Consider the following 16747-nt stretch of genomic DNA (forward strand, 5'->3'; position numbering starts at 1 on the left):
ATGAACTAAATTTAACCTCTTATCCTTTACTTAATGATATTTTAGTTGCTCAGGTAGTGTTGCTCACTGTTTTATGATTTGAAATACTTTTAGCTGAACAATTACTCTATTTTCTGAAAATATAGTTTTAAGTCTTATGTTTGCTTTAAATACAAAATCATCCCTTCTGAAAGATTTTGAGAGCACATTTGAATGCACTAACATGCTTCCTTAAAAACAGTAAGATAAATACGTTGTGTTTTTTTGTCTCTTAGTACTTCACTCATGTCTTCAGTCTTAAGAAGAAAAAAAAAAAGTAACAGCAAATTCTTAGTAGGGGAAAATCTTTTGCTTAACTCTTTTTGTTTCACTGCTGAAAGCATGATGTTGCTGAGCATCAAATGAGCTCCACTGAATCCCAAAACGAGCTACAGGCTTATCCATGGCAAAGGAGTGTCTGCAGGTCTTGATGCAGTATCATGGAATAGGACAGCAGAAAAGGAATTCAAAAAATGGGTGATTTGGCAGTTATTGGAGGTAAACTCCAGTTCTAAATTCAAGAAATATTCTTCTTTGTTCTATGTTCAAACAGATGATTTATGTGTGATTGCAGATATCCAATAAGGAAGCTGTGGACAGAGGCCAAAAGAGGAAAACTGCATTGCAGGAAAGCCTGAAGTATGACTCAGAGATCAGTCTAGTTGATCTTTTTGAAAGATATTGCTGTTCATGCTCCAAAGAAAACTAACTTTGCTCAGCAATTTGGGAACTCAAAGATTGAAAGATCATAAAAAAAATATTCTCAGAGGAACTAAAATATGAATTTTTAGTAGACTGAAGTGTAGAAATTCAGTCTTATGCTATCCTAGTACATTGCAAAATGTACAGACTATTTCCAACAAATTTTTGCACATCCATTCCGTATTCCTGTATTCTGAGCACAAATACCCAGATAAATTAAGTCTCAAATGAAATAAATCAGTATCTAAAAGTTTAACCACATTATTATTATTTCTGCTATCATTCTATCAATCTTTCATCCTCAGAGTCCAATGTTTTGTAAAATCTGTCCTCAGCCTGCATATATGTGCATTGCTATGATGAATCAATAAGATGTCCCACTTATCTGATCTTCTCCTCTTCCAAAAGTCATCATCCTTGTAGCACAGTTTGCGTCACCATAGATACTTATGGTTAATTTATAAGTTTCACTGTTTGATTGTTAGCTTAAAATGCTGGCAAAGCAAGTTTTGTCCCAGTTCTCAGAACCAGAGCAGTCATGGTGCTGGCTCAAGGCCCATTGTGGCACTGCTTCCCTGGAGGGAAATCAGGGCAACAGATGTACAGTTGGGACAGTATTGTCTTAAATCACAGAGTTAAGTTTCACCAGAGGACTCCTGATTGGTTCTTGAGCATGTTGTAGACCAGATAACCTTGAACACCAAGTCAGGGTGAGTTTCTCACAAAGTTGAATTATTACTACAGTGCCTGAATGCGTGCTCTACAGTTCCCCAGTCTGTTGCTATTTAGCAACCTGCTCTGTTCCTCATTTATGCTAAAAGCATGAAGTTGAACTCAAAATTAGTAATTCACTTTCTCTGTTAGCTCAAAAAAGGAATCAGACTTTTTCCTTATATCCAAACCATGCACTACTGAGCTCCCTCAAGTCCCATTTTCACCGGGAGAGAGAAGAGGGACATAAATAAACTTACAATCACATGTATGCTGCTGTCTGAAACTGCCTTCAAGACTGTTCTTACCAAAATAGATGATTTTTAACCCAGAATGTTTCAGTTACCCATTTGACACAGCTCTGACACTGTAGGGTCTGTGAACTAGAGACTGGAAATACAGCTCATCTTTAGTGAGCTCCACTCTGAATGTCCCACCAACATTCTGCAGACATACACCCTTTGGAATACTTCATCCCAAGGAAAGGATGGAGTCTAGTTCTCAGAACATAAAAAATACAGTTAACTTACATTTTAGGTTATTGCTAGACCTAGGGCGAATTCTCCCTAAAGATCCAGGCAGCAGTATGATATCTTCCACATTGGTCAGATAGTTGCTCAAAAATTCAGTTCTTTCACAAGTAGTGTCTTCCATCCCTGCAGAAAGAAAATACAAGTTTAAACCAGTTTGAGAATAAACACATTTTCCAAAACAGCACAGGAACAATAAAAAAACAAAAACAACCAAACAGGTTATGTACTCTTTTCCTTTGGGTGACAAATCTTATTCTTGTTTTTTCCAGTCATCTAGTTGCAACGACAGACACTGATAGAAACCAAATCAAGAGTACTTTTAGTACTTGCCTGCACAAGAGAAATACCAGTCTAAGCACCGAACACTGGAGCAACAGGCACCACATCCACCATGTGTGCACTGACATGTCTTCAGACTGAGCTCATGGAAAAATCAATGTCTGTTTTTAGTTTAGTGTACTACTTTGGGGTTGTTGAATTTTTTTAAACAAAGGATTTTAAGAGAAGTCATACACAAAAGGTATTGTCTGTTGGTGGTCTGTTCTAAGTCAGCCACAGATAAACAGTTCTCTCCTACAGCCACTTGTGGTAGGGAGGAATGTGTTGCCAGTCACAGTCAGTACAGCACAACACTACCTCCTCTGGAAGTTCTTCCTGCTCCTTAACCTTCTCTCCCCAAGGCCAGAAAGAAGGCATATTCCATTTTATTGCTCATTTAGCTATTCTTGTGTGACGTTCCTAGACAAAGACTTACACAGACCAGAATTCGTTACAAATGCATGATTAATCTGTGACTTTCAGTACGAGTGCTAAAATGGTATGAAAAAGCAGGTTTCTCTCAAACATGATCACATTTATCACTTAATAAAATTTTCTTTTGACTTTGTGATTTATTCTCATTGCAAAGTTTCTTCTGACTTAAGAAAACAAAACAAAACAAAACAAAAAACCCTACCAATAATATATTTGCTCTCTGGTGACTCTTCATCTGATCTGAAAATAACTTTTGACTGTTTTTCTATCTTCTTCCACTACTTTGATGACATTTTCTATTGAAGTTGGACACAGCTCCTTACAGATACTAGTCTTTCTCCTAGTAGAAAAACTTGTCTCATTAACTGCCAAGAAATGTCTTGCTCCACTCCTCTCCTCACATGCTATTAAAATGTTTTCTACTACAAAAACTTACAAAAAGATTATTTTAGGCACATTATGGTGTTCCAATACATGCAAGGAGAGCTGTGCTTGGATGTCATATTGGAAATGCCAAGTTTTGAGAAACTCTAATTGGAGAATACCCAGATCTCTGATGTGAAAGAGAAGTGTTCTCCAATGACGATTAACAGGAAAATAGAGTTACCAGTTTACACTGACTGGCAGTGGTTTAGTATTTAAACTACTGGGGGAAAAAAAACAGCACAAAAGTAACTTGAACTGAACTTTCATTTAAGCTACCTATTATATGTACAGCTACATTGTGCAAAGTTGCATATATTGATGAATAATTTGTTTATTTTACCATGATCACCAACAAATATGACATTGACACATCGATGTAGTTTCAGCTGTTTCAGTCCATCCATTAGTTGTCCTACTGTCTTGTCAATCTCTCTTAGGGGATTTACCATCATCTGTACAAATACGTAGAAAGGAGAGAAGAAAGTTAACTGTAATTGTAATGTTCCTCCTTCTACTACAAGTGAAGGTCCTTTGGCAGAACTCTGATGTGATAACATCCAGGTCAAGAGGCAAAACCTTGGCTGAGCTGTTACACCTACAATTACTGCACTATTTCCATTTTCATCGTAGAATGGCTTGGGTTGGAAGGGACCTCAGAGATCATCAAGATCCAACCCCTTTGTCACAGGTAGTGTTGCCAACCACTACTAGATCAAGCACTAAACATCTATTGCAACATGAGAAAGCCTTGTTGAGATGCTGTCATAGGACAGCAGAAGATCTTTATGGATGATCCTGGGCCTCCCAATGGCATACATGCCTTTGTAAAGCGATGTAAAAATATTAGAAAAATGCATGTGAATTTCAGTTTGTTTCTTATAAACAGCTCTTTGTAAGTGGCTATTTTATATGAATGGTTTAGTCAAAACATGAAATGAAGCTCTGGATTTAAGATTCATTCAAATTAGTTAGTGAATTTCACTTCAAATTACATTTGATACTAGGATGACAACATGCAAGTCACTTGAGTAGCACATGAGGCTTGGAGGGAGCATTCTTCATCTTCAAAGCCAACAGTTTCCAAAATCTCAAGTGATAGTTTTGCCAGAAGTGTCAGCATGTCCCAGAAGACAGATATGGTATTGTGATTTCTTAATTCAAGCTTCTTTAAGAAAGAAAACAGAAAACACCAAAAAATTCTAACAGCATTGTGATTTTAGCTATAAGAAAATGAAACAATTTTACTGGGTAGAACGGAGAAGGAAAATGTTTTAAAGTAAGATTTTGCTCTGGTGTTGGTAAGAAAGCGTATCTTGTCACTGTACCCAGACAGATTGATTTGGCTGGTACAAATACACAAAACAAAATATTCTTCCAATGAAAAATAGAAAGCTGACAAATTTTGGATGAGAAAAAGCAAAATTTTGGCAGAATTTTCTGAGAAGAAACATCACTTTAGTATAACCCAGAAAGCAGTAATTCAGAATTTCTCCCTCTGCCTGAATTAAGGGATGGATGTTAAATGAGTCTGATAGTGTGCAGAAGATGAGATGGGAAATGTCATCTCCCAATTGGCACTGTAAGTTGATGAAGAAGTGACCTGTGGGAAACAGGAGGATAGAGGAGGAATAGTTTTGATAAACTATGTAAGATGTCCAAGTAACAGGTGATATTTTGAAATATTTGAAATCAGGAAAGACTAAGTAGTTGGTTTTGTTAAAACCATGGGACAGTTCAAATTAAAATGGAAAAAAATAAAAGGAAAAAACAACAACAAAAAAATGCCTCTTGCAGCGGCACTTCTCACTATCAACTCTCCAATGACTGAGAGCATGCTTTTTATGAAATTCTATTTGCACAACATCTATCATATAAGGAAATACAATTTTTGAATCCAAATGCTGAATCCAAAGCTAATCCAAATCCAGCTGAATCCAAAGTTTTAGGGAAACTGGAAAGCCAAGTGGATCTCAGCAGGCTTCCAGAGATTTCAAGAATTCATGCTTCATGGTAATATTGTTTAACTACCCTCGTTCCCAGTTTCATCTACAAGTCTGCAGTGACATTTCTGAAAATGTATAAATGTCAATATAAATGAAAATGTCTGTTTTTAAAAGAAACAAGGGCACACATGAAAAAAAAATAAAAGAAATCCACAACTCAACTTTCTGTTTTTACTATTTTAACTGTGTTCAGAGTAACCCAGAAAAGAGTCCTTGGCAGTATGACTTCACTGCATTCTCTCTATTTTTTAAGTTCAGTTAGCTTTCATTAGTCTACTACACTCAGGCTGTTCCTCAACTAGCCTCTGCAACGCAAGGCTGTAGGTGGCATTTTCAGGCTACTTTTTTTGTGCTGAAGCAAAGCTCGTGTTTTTCCCCAGGTGCAACTTCCAAAGAATTATTAGTGATCAAGTAAGTCTTGCATATATCTTTCTTCACCCAGTATGTTGATATCAGGGCTTTGCAAAGATGTATGAAAGCATATAATCTTTCAAGATATACAGATATCCAAGTACTAAAGAGTTGGTATTATTGCGAAAACACTGAGTATGAGATCTGAATCATACAGATTACAATTGGATTCTCTCCTGAGTTTTCCTTTAGAAGAAGCCTTGTTAGGAGGAAGAAGAAATGCCACTGTTCATTTTAAATGGTAGAATCCGATCTGTACTGTATTCCACCCTTACTAATCAGCACCAGAAGATGAATTTGCAGATAGCATGAGAAACATCATGTAACAACCTTTGTTCTGTTTTGTTTCTCAAAATAATAGTGATAAACTCACAGTAAGGATAAGAAGAAGGATAAGAAGCTTGTATGACCTTTTCAATCACAGAAAGAGAAACAAGGAAAAAGGAGAGCTACATGTGCTCACATCAGTAGGAATACTGCAGGTTTGTGCCAGACGGCTAAAACTTGGGAAGGTAAATTAATGAGTAATAGCAGTATCATCGCAGCAGTTATAAGTTCTCCTCTCAAGCAGATCTGTATTAACTGTTCTTGAAGCTTTGTGTGTCCCTGTCTGCTCCTTCACACTTCCCAAATCTGTCTCAAAACAATTATTTTAAGTTCAATCATGGAACAAGTTAAAAAATACATCCACAAAAATGCTATTGAGAAGAAGACTATAGCTTTTTTAGGAAACAAGGGAGCACGCCAAGGTTCTTGTTTCATGCCTAAAGCAGAAATATTTTTGGTTTATATAATATTTTGTTTATGTTTCTGTATTGTTTACTTAAAATTGTGAAATGAAAGAAATACTGAAGTGGCCTCCCACCCCTGACATGTTTACTTACTGCCAGGTGGAGAAAGACAATATAATAGGGAACACGCTTTCTTGTTCTCTTGCATCTTTTCCTAATAAAACAATTCCCATCTGACATTTGCCCAATGAAAACAGACCTTGGCACCATTTTCATTGCAAATACACTGCATTCAGAAACCACGTTATCAAGACTCGTTTGCACTCCAAAGCCCCTAACTAGTTTTTAAGTAATTGTTTCTGAAACAACTTTTACAAGTTCTTTCCCTTTTAGATTTTGTAAGTCATGTTTTCAAGACATCTCCAGAACTTGGGCAACTAGACATAGAGTCTCAAATAGTCACCAGGCTCTAAAGAGTTGGGGAGTTAATGAGGCCTGGCAGCACTAGTTCTGCCTTCCCATGTATTTATCTGACATTGCCTCCAGCTGATGGTTGGAATCATAAGAGGATTTAAGATGACTTTCCCTAAAGCAAACAGTCTGAAACAAGCGAAACATAGCTCCCAGAAGACTTGGTCTGCTTTGGCTGCTTTCCTTTGTGTCCTTCAGTACACTTACAGAAGTAAGTCTGCAAAATCCCAACCTGAAGCACGGATTGATTCTCAAGCTGAAAAAGGTAAAGCTAGAGAAGTGCCTAAAAAGTGGCGCTTCCATCATAGAATTTGGAATATGCATAAACTTACTTTCTTCCGACGAGCTTCCGCAGCATACTGATCCACTCTACGTACTTTTCTTCTTCTTTGCTTTGGAGCTGCAACTGGTCTTTCCTGTCTCCTCTTAGGAGGAAGCTTTCTCTTAGGTCTCTTAGGCGGAGTAAGAGGGGAGCCATAACTACTCTCCTGTACTGGCGGGGAGAGATGTCTGGACTCAGAAAATAAGCCTGTCTCCACTCACATCAGAGAGCAAAGCCACCTATGCCAGCTAGTCCTTATGCATAAATGGAGGCCTTTTCAAAAATTCAGGCCTTTGGACAATTTAGCATCTGTCTCTCTTTAAAGAGGAATACACCAAATTGTACTGAAAGCAGAACAGCAGTTACAAGAGCAGACAGGATAAAAGCAAATGAAATTGGTGTTTCAGAAAATAGATGGGGCTTCTGGTTTTGAATGAGTATTGTTTTTCAAAACTGATCGAGTGTCAATTCATTAGTATTATCAAAAGTAAACTTAATTTCAATTTTAGTAAAAATCTCTGCATAAAATGTCATGATTGTCTGGGGCAGAAGGCAGGTGGACGTGCATCTCACTTGGGGGGTGGTTCAGGTATGAGTACTAGCACCTGTCCAGACCAAATGGCTTTCTGCATGATTTTCCATACACATTTTTGTTCAAATAGGTGACAGTAGATATTCTTATCAGTAGCATTAGCATTGTGTGCCAGGCCATAAACCCCACTGAAATCACCAGAGTCCCATTAATACATACTGGGGACTGCAGTTCCACAGAACAAAGCCGTAAAGGTGAGACTCAGTTAGCTTGGCGCTTGCATCCTTCAAATCAGCTAGGTAGGGCATATTTATTAGTGGCAGAGCCTTTGAAAGCAGCACCTGCCTTGTTAGCAGCTTTAAGGGCAACTTGAAAATTTAATTTTCTTAATACATTTGGTATGATATCTCATGTGGGTAATTGTTCATAAATGCACGAGTATCTGGATATATAAACAGAAGGGGAAAAACCTTGTAAGACATAACTGGAAAAAAATACCATCCCATTAATCAACTCACTTGTAATTTAGAACTTTACCACTCTCACTGACTTTACGTGAGTCACAGGCTCTCGGCACTGCTCAGGGTTGCATACAAAGCAGTGACAGATGATGCCTACAAGGAGATATTTACTAAGATACGCTGCACACAACGGAGCACGCTGAGTGGGCTTGACAAGAGTTGGTTTATGATGATATTTTACTTCTATGTGTTTAGTCAGCTTCTCACAGTTGTTCAGTAACAGTGCAATGTAAACAAGGAAGGGAAGGAAGGGAATGTTACCATCTGCCATGCTGTTTCATTGCTTCCAAGGCAAGCAGCTGGAAAGGAGATTCTAGTCCAGTCTCATTCGTCTCTCTCCAGAAAGGCATTTTAATAAAGCAGCACCAGAGTTTTCTGTTTTTAAAACGCTTCAAGCTTTGTGCAGTCCTGATGAAAGGAGCAGCAAGGAAAGGAAGGATTCTCATTTTACTCTCTCTGAAGGCGCTCAGACAGAGCTTCAGTATGCCAGAAACACGAGCGTAGGAGACCCAGGTCTGAACACTGACAATGGCTGTCTCAAGACAGCGTGTTAGAGGAGCAGCAGGAACAGTGTAGCAATGCCAGATTTCGATCTGTTTTAGAGCTCTTTCAGTAGTATATACATCTAGAAGTTTTATTTTCAAAAATAAAAGTTAGGTAAGATTAAAAAAAAAAAAAAAAGCCAAGTTCTTATTAACCAGCCACATCTTAGTTTTGCTTGAAAAGAGTCAGAATAGAGTTACGGAGGAGGGAAACAAATCTCCCTCCCTGCTTACAGAAGGGAACTGTAACATCACAAGAGTAACTAGCCAGCCAAAGCTCTGCTTCTTGACCCAGATGGACCAACATACCAGAGTTCAACTGCAGAAGCACAGAGGGAAAGAAAAAAAATTGCAGAAGTAAATGAAGAGCAAGCACATATTTGATAACTTGCATAACTGCCCCTGGAAATGCAGCAGAATCCATTAATATGCTTCCTGAGAAGTTCCTTCATGTCCCTCCAAACAAACAAACAAAAACCCTACATAGGCAATCAATTTCATTTGCACTGAAATTCATAATGTTAGAGAACATGCAAAGTTAGCGTAGTGGATGTTGACCATAATATGTATTCCATTTATATCAACAGTGCTGACAGTTCACCCAATAAAGCTTAAATTCTTCTAATTCCCTTTAATCCTAGCTTTTAACTCTGTCCATAGGCTGTTGTGTACATCCTCTGAAGCTCTAAGTGCTTTCAGCTGAAGTCTGGAAGTTGAAGATTATTGGCCATGGATGCCATTTGACCTTTAAGATTATACATTTGAAAAACATTCACAATATTATTTGGCATAAGAAGCTCTAGTAAACACCCACTTTTCTAATGGACTTTTGTAGGATCTGGAAGATTCTGAGGTATGAAACAATTTCTCAAGCTACCATATGCAGCAACAAAAGCTCAGCATGAAATCTTGACTCTTCAAAAAAGAAATAAAAAGCCTATCTTAAATATAGCAGATAGTTGTTACAGGGTTTATTCAAATGCAAGTGTTGGACTGATCTGCCTTTGTATGAAGAAAAATGAAGTGGTCAGAATTACTCCAACTGTCCAGCCACAGCCAGCTGTATACAAGAAAAGAACGACTACACAGGGAGGTCATGCTCTCGGTATCTAGGAAGCAACTGGACAGGGTCCCTTTGAGGACTCCTTCCCAGCTGTTTTATGTAAATTTTGTATCTCCTAAAAATAATATTGAAAACAAAGTGTCAAGAGAAACAATATAAAGTAATCCCCAGCTTCTCTATCCTGAAATGAGGCCCCTCACAAATCTCAGCATCTGTATACTTATACAGCTGTATCCATTTACTTAAATTTCCATTCAGAAAGTTGTGGCCACTGTTTGAACTCCAAGCCCATACATGCTCATCTGCTAAACTGTCTGTTCTCAATTGGCTAGAAATCAATTTCAAGCACTTCTTGTGTTTAATACAAATGGCATAAGTCAATTCATTTGTAAAAATTTCACAAGCTATTAATTCATGCTTATTAAGAACTTGAATTAGAGGTCAGCCTTCAGATAAACGTCCAGAAGAACCCTCAAGCAATAAAAGCCATTAGGGACTTTTGCTTTTATAGGAATTTTTCCTGTGATGATACAGTTACACTTCACTTTTTAGAAACTTCTGATCAATCTGAAACTATATTACTGAGCATAAAGTGCTAAATTGGTTTGTTAAAGGCTGGAATGTAAAGATCAAATTCACTGTCATCTTCTTTATATTGTCCTTTAAGTCCATGGAAAGAGCCTCACAACTCTGCTCAGACGGAAGCGGTTGTCTACAGATAAATAAAATTACAGTTGTCAGTCATAAGCCACACACTTGTAATATTTCAAAAAGAGGAACTATGAAGCATCATTAAGTGGTGTATCCTTGAGCTGCATCTGAATCAGACAGCTCTCATCACCCATCTCTTGCTTGGCCCAGTCAGATACCTCTCCTGTTTGGAGTCAGATGACAACATGAAAACATATCAGTGCCTATCAATTTAGCAGGACTGTTGGCAGATATTAACTGCAGGATATCCATAACATGGACTTTATCTTCCCATCCACTACGGTGTTTTCAACTCCTCTCTGATGCTGCTCTTGAGATCATGGCTAAAACTACTCCAGCAGGGATGCTACCCACAGCAAATCCATAATCCTGTAAATTTGTTTAAACAGCCCCAAATAATTCAAGTACATTTAAAAAGATTAATGCTACTTCTCTTGCTCACTTCTCCAGTAGAGGAAGCTACCAGATGTATAGCATACAAGTAAGAAACATCTGCTTGGTAACTGGCTGCTCAGGGAGATTGGTATTACCTTCCAAAGTGTAAATATACTCCTCAGTTTTCAAAGATTTGAAAACATTTGTTTACCCTTTAATAAGCACATATGAAAACTCCTGAAGTCTTGTGGCTGCAACCTACAGGCATATGTTTCCACTGAGACTAGAGGAGCTTTGCCAGATGCTCAGCCCCCAGCCACCCCAAGCAGTAAAACACTTGGGCACAGAACTTACTTTCCCTCCCCACAAATCCCAGACAACCACACAGTCTTTAAGTTCTTGTAACCTGCACCATGCTGGCAGAGAAGCTGTACTCATTGGCAATCCGAACCCCAAACAAGGGGTTAAATTACTGCAGTGTTTTGCACATAATTTTTCTTTAAAATACCTTACAATGCTTCAAAATCTTTTCCAAACTCAACAGACCAGCCCTGAGGGAGCAGTATTGGCAAACCTAACTGAAATCCTCTAGGGTCTATATGAAACTGGAAATAGCTGCTTTTTACAGCTCATGACAGACTAGAATTATTACTTTGGCTACTGCAGGCTGTTAGCATTAAATAAGCCTTTCTCTTCACTGCATTTTTCCTCAGTATTTTGTGCATTATAGTTTTATTACGTTTAAGAAGGATAAACTGTTTGAGGAACATTAAATTCTGTTGTCGCACCGAATTACAATCTCATTTTTGCCAAAGAGAGATTTCCATTTGCATTTTCATATCACAAAGAGAAACAATCTATGAAAGGCATGGGCCGTTCCTTCTCAGAACTGAATCACAAGATAAATCCTTAAACAATAATTTTGCTTTCTCTGGCAGAGGTGACGCATACTACAGAAACGGGTGAAAAAATTTGCTAAAAATATTACTTCTGAGCATCAGCAGTTATTCTAAAAATGTATTCTAGATGTGTGCTTTTTCTATGGATGAAAATCTCTACTAACCTCTGAGTTGAAAGGTCCATATCTGTGGCCAGCAGCATCTGGTTGCTCGGAGTAGAAAGCGTAAACGTAAGGCCTGAAAGAAAGAAAGGCCTTGTTCAGGACAGCTTTCCTTCAACAACAAAAAGCCCCAAACCTGCCAGCTCAAGCCAGATAAAACCAACCTTGCAATGAGAGTTGGCTTTAAAGAGAACTGTTTCTCAGTCATATGTTTCCATGATATGATGATTAAGTAATTAATTGTTCTACAACTTTATTAAATCCCAGAACACATCCCGAGAAGCACCCTGGGTACCATCTGAGGACACGTGCTTTCTTAGCCCTGTAAGTGGGATCACAACAGTAACCCTCTGGAGCTTTGCAGTCAGCAGAGTGTGCAAACTTGTATATGGAAAAAACAGTCATCATTAAAATCTTAAAATTTTCCCAGTCCTCAGAGTCCAGTTCTGCCACTGCCTACAAGCTTGTTAAGCCGTATTAGACTCAGTAGGCTAAGAACTATCCATGTTAATCTATGTAATTAAATGCTTCTAGATGGGAAAGAAATTGATACCATACTTTTATTGAGAATCAAAATGAAGATGGTTAAAAGCTAGGATAAAAAAAAACAAACAAATCTAACCAATCAAAACAAATCAAAACAAATCCTGAAATCAATGGAAGTTTAACAAAATTAAACTTCCTCTTGCTCTTTTCCAGTTATTTTTGAGAAGAGTATAGGCTAGAAATTAACCAGTAACAGGTTGAATTACCTTTCATTATCCGGAAGGGTCAGCCACTGCAGTATTGTTAGTATTCTGCGCTCATGGGGAATGACACTAGACCACAAAAACACAAAAAAATGCCTTTTTATCAGAGACTACAAGAAGCATCAAAACAGTCTTGCTATGAACTGATTCCACGGTGACTATCATCAATCATAATAATGTCATTTCCTTTTAGTATATTGCATCTTGTTTCTTGTTTGGTACTGATTCTTATTTTGCAAATAGTTGCATCTGATCTCTTGAATGTTCACATACTCCTAAATAAATTGGATTAAAAGCTCATAAATGGAGTCAGAACTGAAGGCAGGAAACCAAACTATTCTAATAGCAGTGACTAAAGATCCATCCTGGTATCTTTAACCCAGATGAACTGCTTTTATGCACAGTAGTGCTGCCATTGGATAGCTGGCATGAGTGAAAACCATGACATTTCTCACACTGGTACAAATCTAACTGCTAGTCTTAAAGACATTGGAAAAACTCCCACTGACTTAATAGTAACCAAACAGGATTAAGCAGGTGTAAATCAAACCAGAGTCATCTGAAACATCAGACAACAGCATGGTGACTCACACAACATTTACAACTTCTCTCTGCAGAATGGATAAATCATGATTCACTGTTATCCTGAGACATCTCACTTGGCTGCTGAGGCCAAATTATTGCTATGGGAATTACTAAACACGTAAACAGCTATTACATTTCAAAATATCTCATCTTAAGAAAGCTCTGCAGATCAGTGACCATACAAGTGTTTTAATACAACAGCATCAGTGGTTTCAAATTCCCTTAGATCAATTGCAGAATCCCAATAAGAGTCAAGTACAGCCATCTTGGATTCACCTTAGTGAATTAAATTCAGCATTTTTTGGAAGCGTATTTGATGGAGAAATGCAGATGTCATTTTGAAACAAGTTACTTAATGGCTTGTACAACAACACTGGTTGCCATTCTCCATCTACACTGGAGGGGCTGGAGCACCTCCCCTATGAGGACAGGCTGAGGGAGTTGGGCTTGTTCAGCCTGGAGAAGAGAAGGCTGCGGGGTGACCTCATTGCAGCCTATCAATACCTGAAGGGAACCTACAACCAGGAGGGGAGTAAACTCTTCAGAAGGGCTGACAACAGCAGGACTAGGGGAAATGGATCCAAGTTGAAGGAGGAAAGATTTAGGTTGGATGTTAGGGGGAAGTTCTTTACAAGGAGAGTGGTTAGGCCCTGGAACGGGCTGCCCAGGGAGGTTGTGGATGCCCCGTCCTTGGACGTGTTCAAGGCCAGGTTGGACGGGGTCCTGGGCAACCTGATCTGAATGTGTACGTTTGCTGGCCCTGCTAGGCAGGGGGGTTGGAACTACATGATCCTTGAGGTCCCTTCCAACCCGGGTGATTCTGTGATTCTGTGATTCTGTGATCTACACAGGAAACTTCCACTTGTAGAATTATAAGATGAGAAATAATGCTAAAATTTGCAGACAAAGAAATATAATAAGACAGAATAATGTTAGGTGTTGCCGTTTTGAAACTTACTAGTTGCCCAATTTGAAAAATCTTCATTATTTAAAAAATAAATCACTTGAGACTTAGAAGTGTTTAAATACTACTGTTTCCTTAAAAGAGTTTATCTGAGTTTTTTTCACCAAAAATATTCCATACTCCAAATTAAATAGTACAGTTTTAGGGAGGATGTATTTCATTCATATGTAAAGTGGCTGAATCCCTTTCTTGCTACAGGCATATATATCTACAATACAGCCTTTGTTATTTTTCCTAATGTTTTATATATCCCCAGATATGGATCAGCCAAGGTGCTTCTGGTTCCCATGTAGTTGTAGTGCTTTGGTATTGCATAAATTCCTATGCTTTGTAGAGAAGCAGATCAAAGCTCTGCCTGGTAAATGACTTGCAAACCTAAACCTCTCACCAGCTATATACACTGTACATTTATTATTTCTTCCATATGCTTATGATATTCAGAGCACCAAAGAATATTATTCAAAATGGAACCAAAAAATAGGCAAATCCCATCAGTACTTTTGATCTTGGTAGTATGACCATTTTCTTCATTCCTGCAATCTTGCCACTTAAAGGAAATGGAGACATTGATACATCTGAATTCCTCGGAACTCAGAAGTTATTAAAAGTCATTCATTTTTAGTTAGAAAAATGTCTTAGTTGGGACAAGGGAAAATAATTCAGAACCATTAAAGAACAGAAAAAAGAGCAAAGGTCCTCAAGGCTATCTCTTAATAAATGGGAACTAGATTATTATTATTCAAAGGCCAGGCTGGATCGTAAAAGGAGGGAGTGAATTAGGCTGTTGATGTCACGTGAAGTGAGGAAAATAAAAGTCTTGCACAAACACTCAGAAGTCTAGAAGACTTTGCCAGCAATACTGAGGAGGCAAAACAACACAGTCAAATGAAGGAAAGTAATTTTTGATACAGTCACTCTACTTTTGTTCGAACAGTGGCTAAATATCAATGTATAAAGTTGTGTCAAACTGTAGAGTTAGCTTTAGTTATGAGAAACATTTGAGAAATGAAATGAGAGGCTTACAGGTACAGTCTCCAACTGAGCAGCTACCAAACGTTTACAGCAAGGAAAACAATTAATAAATATTTGCACTGAATTAATTCAGACTTATTAGTTACAAATCTCCAGAAAACAGAGACACTTACACAGACCAGAAGAATGTGCCAGCTTTCACCCCTTGCTTGGCTGCAGTAATCCAAATCTAATGAGGAAAATATAAGAGGATTAGAATGTGTTCAGATCCTTAATGACTCTCTGAAATCAAAAGAAAATGTTTTCAAGGCACATTCTTCTACCCTGAGCTTAGAAATAAAAATTGCAGGCTTCAGCTTCCATCCCTAATTTGAACATGTAGAGTGACAAACCTACACAGATTCTGTAGCAATGCATCAACTGATGTTTTGTAGTTTCACCCCTAAATATCTTTGTTACTTCTAACAGAAAGCATTACAATACATGGACCGAAACTTCACAAGTATCTCACCCCATTTAATTTCCAAAAATCAGACATACCTCACCTGAGCTCTTTAACGTTCAAGATTTGAAGGACACTCAGGTAGGAAAGAACACAGCTCAATACTCAGCAGGGTCTACATAAAAAAACCCTCTTTGCTGATTCTATCATCAGTAGCCATCAGCAAATAATGAGCTGATAAAGAGTACCAAAAAATAAAAGGGAGCAGAGGTATAAAGAAAGTGTGAAGGAACACCTTGCTCCATAGAAGTTGAAGAACTTTTTGAGCTCACCCAAAGTGGTGATGGATGGAAATGATAGGAACAATCTCCCAGAGTTTTTCAAATTCGTTTTTTAAACTCATCTATTTTCTGGCTATATAATAGTTTGGAGCAGCATGTTCTACAGTATAGACACACAATGTATGAGTGTAGTTTTGTTTGGTTTGAGATTGGCAATGTCACAACGTCACATACCTTAATATTGTTCCCATACTGGGAAAACACGTTATTAATTCTTTCTCTTCTCACTTCTACAGAACACTGCAACTATATTCACTCCTGTTTATTACTTTTCAAGTTAGTTTGATCTTTCTTCAGTGAAAACCACATCATACTCTAGTTATCCTCATTGCCTCTTTCTCTTTTATTTTTATTCTAAGAATACCTATAGAAGGCAGGGGAATCAGAATGACCAAAAATCAAAAAGGTCCATAATCAGTTTGTAGCCTGGTGGGACTGAATTTCTTTGCAAGGATCTAGCAAATCATTTTAAAACTTATTTCAAAAGTGGTAATGACTTAAATGCTAATATTATGCATAAAACTAGAAAATTGCTTTCCCGTGTCATTATTTACGCATTCTACAGTTTAGTCATTTCATGACCATTTAAGCCAAAACACAGATCCCTTCCTTAATGATTGAAAAACCTTTGACTTACTTTAAATCAGCTCTTCAAAATACATTCAAGGCCACTCTACCTTGCTCTAACGGGCACTTATAAACTGTCATCTAGGCATGCATTATTCAAATGTCATGCATGAATTATTCATGCATTAGCCTTAACTGAATTTAATTTGTCACAGTCTAATGAAAGATCATTTCCACACTGA

General features: G+C 37.8%; 1 protein-coding gene and 1 long non-coding RNA gene across 12 annotated transcripts in view; one reads left to right on the forward strand and one right to left on the reverse strand.

Annotated features, from left to right (window-relative positions):
* LOC128090897 (uncharacterized) overlaps positions 1–16747 on the forward strand; it is a 71636-nt gene that overhangs the window by 45288 nt on the left and 9601 nt on the right. The window contains exon 2 of the long non-coding RNA XR_008211136.1: positions 13825–13891. This is a non-coding gene — a long non-coding RNA (uncharacterized LOC128090897). The remainder of the gene's footprint in view (positions 1–13824; positions 13892–16747) is intronic.
* The window catches only part of ENPP2 (ectonucleotide pyrophosphatase/phosphodiesterase 2), a 100029-nt gene that overhangs the window by 17649 nt on the left and 65633 nt on the right, over positions 1–16747 (reverse strand). For 10 of the 11 annotated variants that reach the window (XM_052703628.1, XM_052703629.1, XM_052703618.1 and 7 more), the window contains exons 9-13: positions 15329–15384; positions 12638–12703; positions 11889–11961; positions 3484–3595; positions 1962–2087 (exon numbers count right to left, since the gene is read on the reverse strand). In XM_052703628.1, the coding sequence (XP_052559588.1) occupies positions 1962–2087; positions 3484–3595; positions 11889–11961; positions 12638–12703; positions 15329–15384 (433 nt within the window). Of the gene's footprint in view, positions 1–1961; positions 2088–3483; positions 3596–7091; positions 7248–11888; positions 11962–12637; positions 12704–15328; positions 15385–16747 lie in introns of all 11 variants that reach the window. The other variant, XM_052703630.1, reaches the window with a different exon arrangement.

This window comes from Tympanuchus pallidicinctus, unplaced genomic scaffold (genome assembly GCF_026119805.1).
Source record: "Tympanuchus pallidicinctus isolate F22 unplaced genomic scaffold, pur_lepc_1.0 scaffold5, whole genome shotgun sequence".
NCBI lineage: Eukaryota > Metazoa > Chordata > Aves > Galliformes > Phasianidae > Tympanuchus > Tympanuchus pallidicinctus.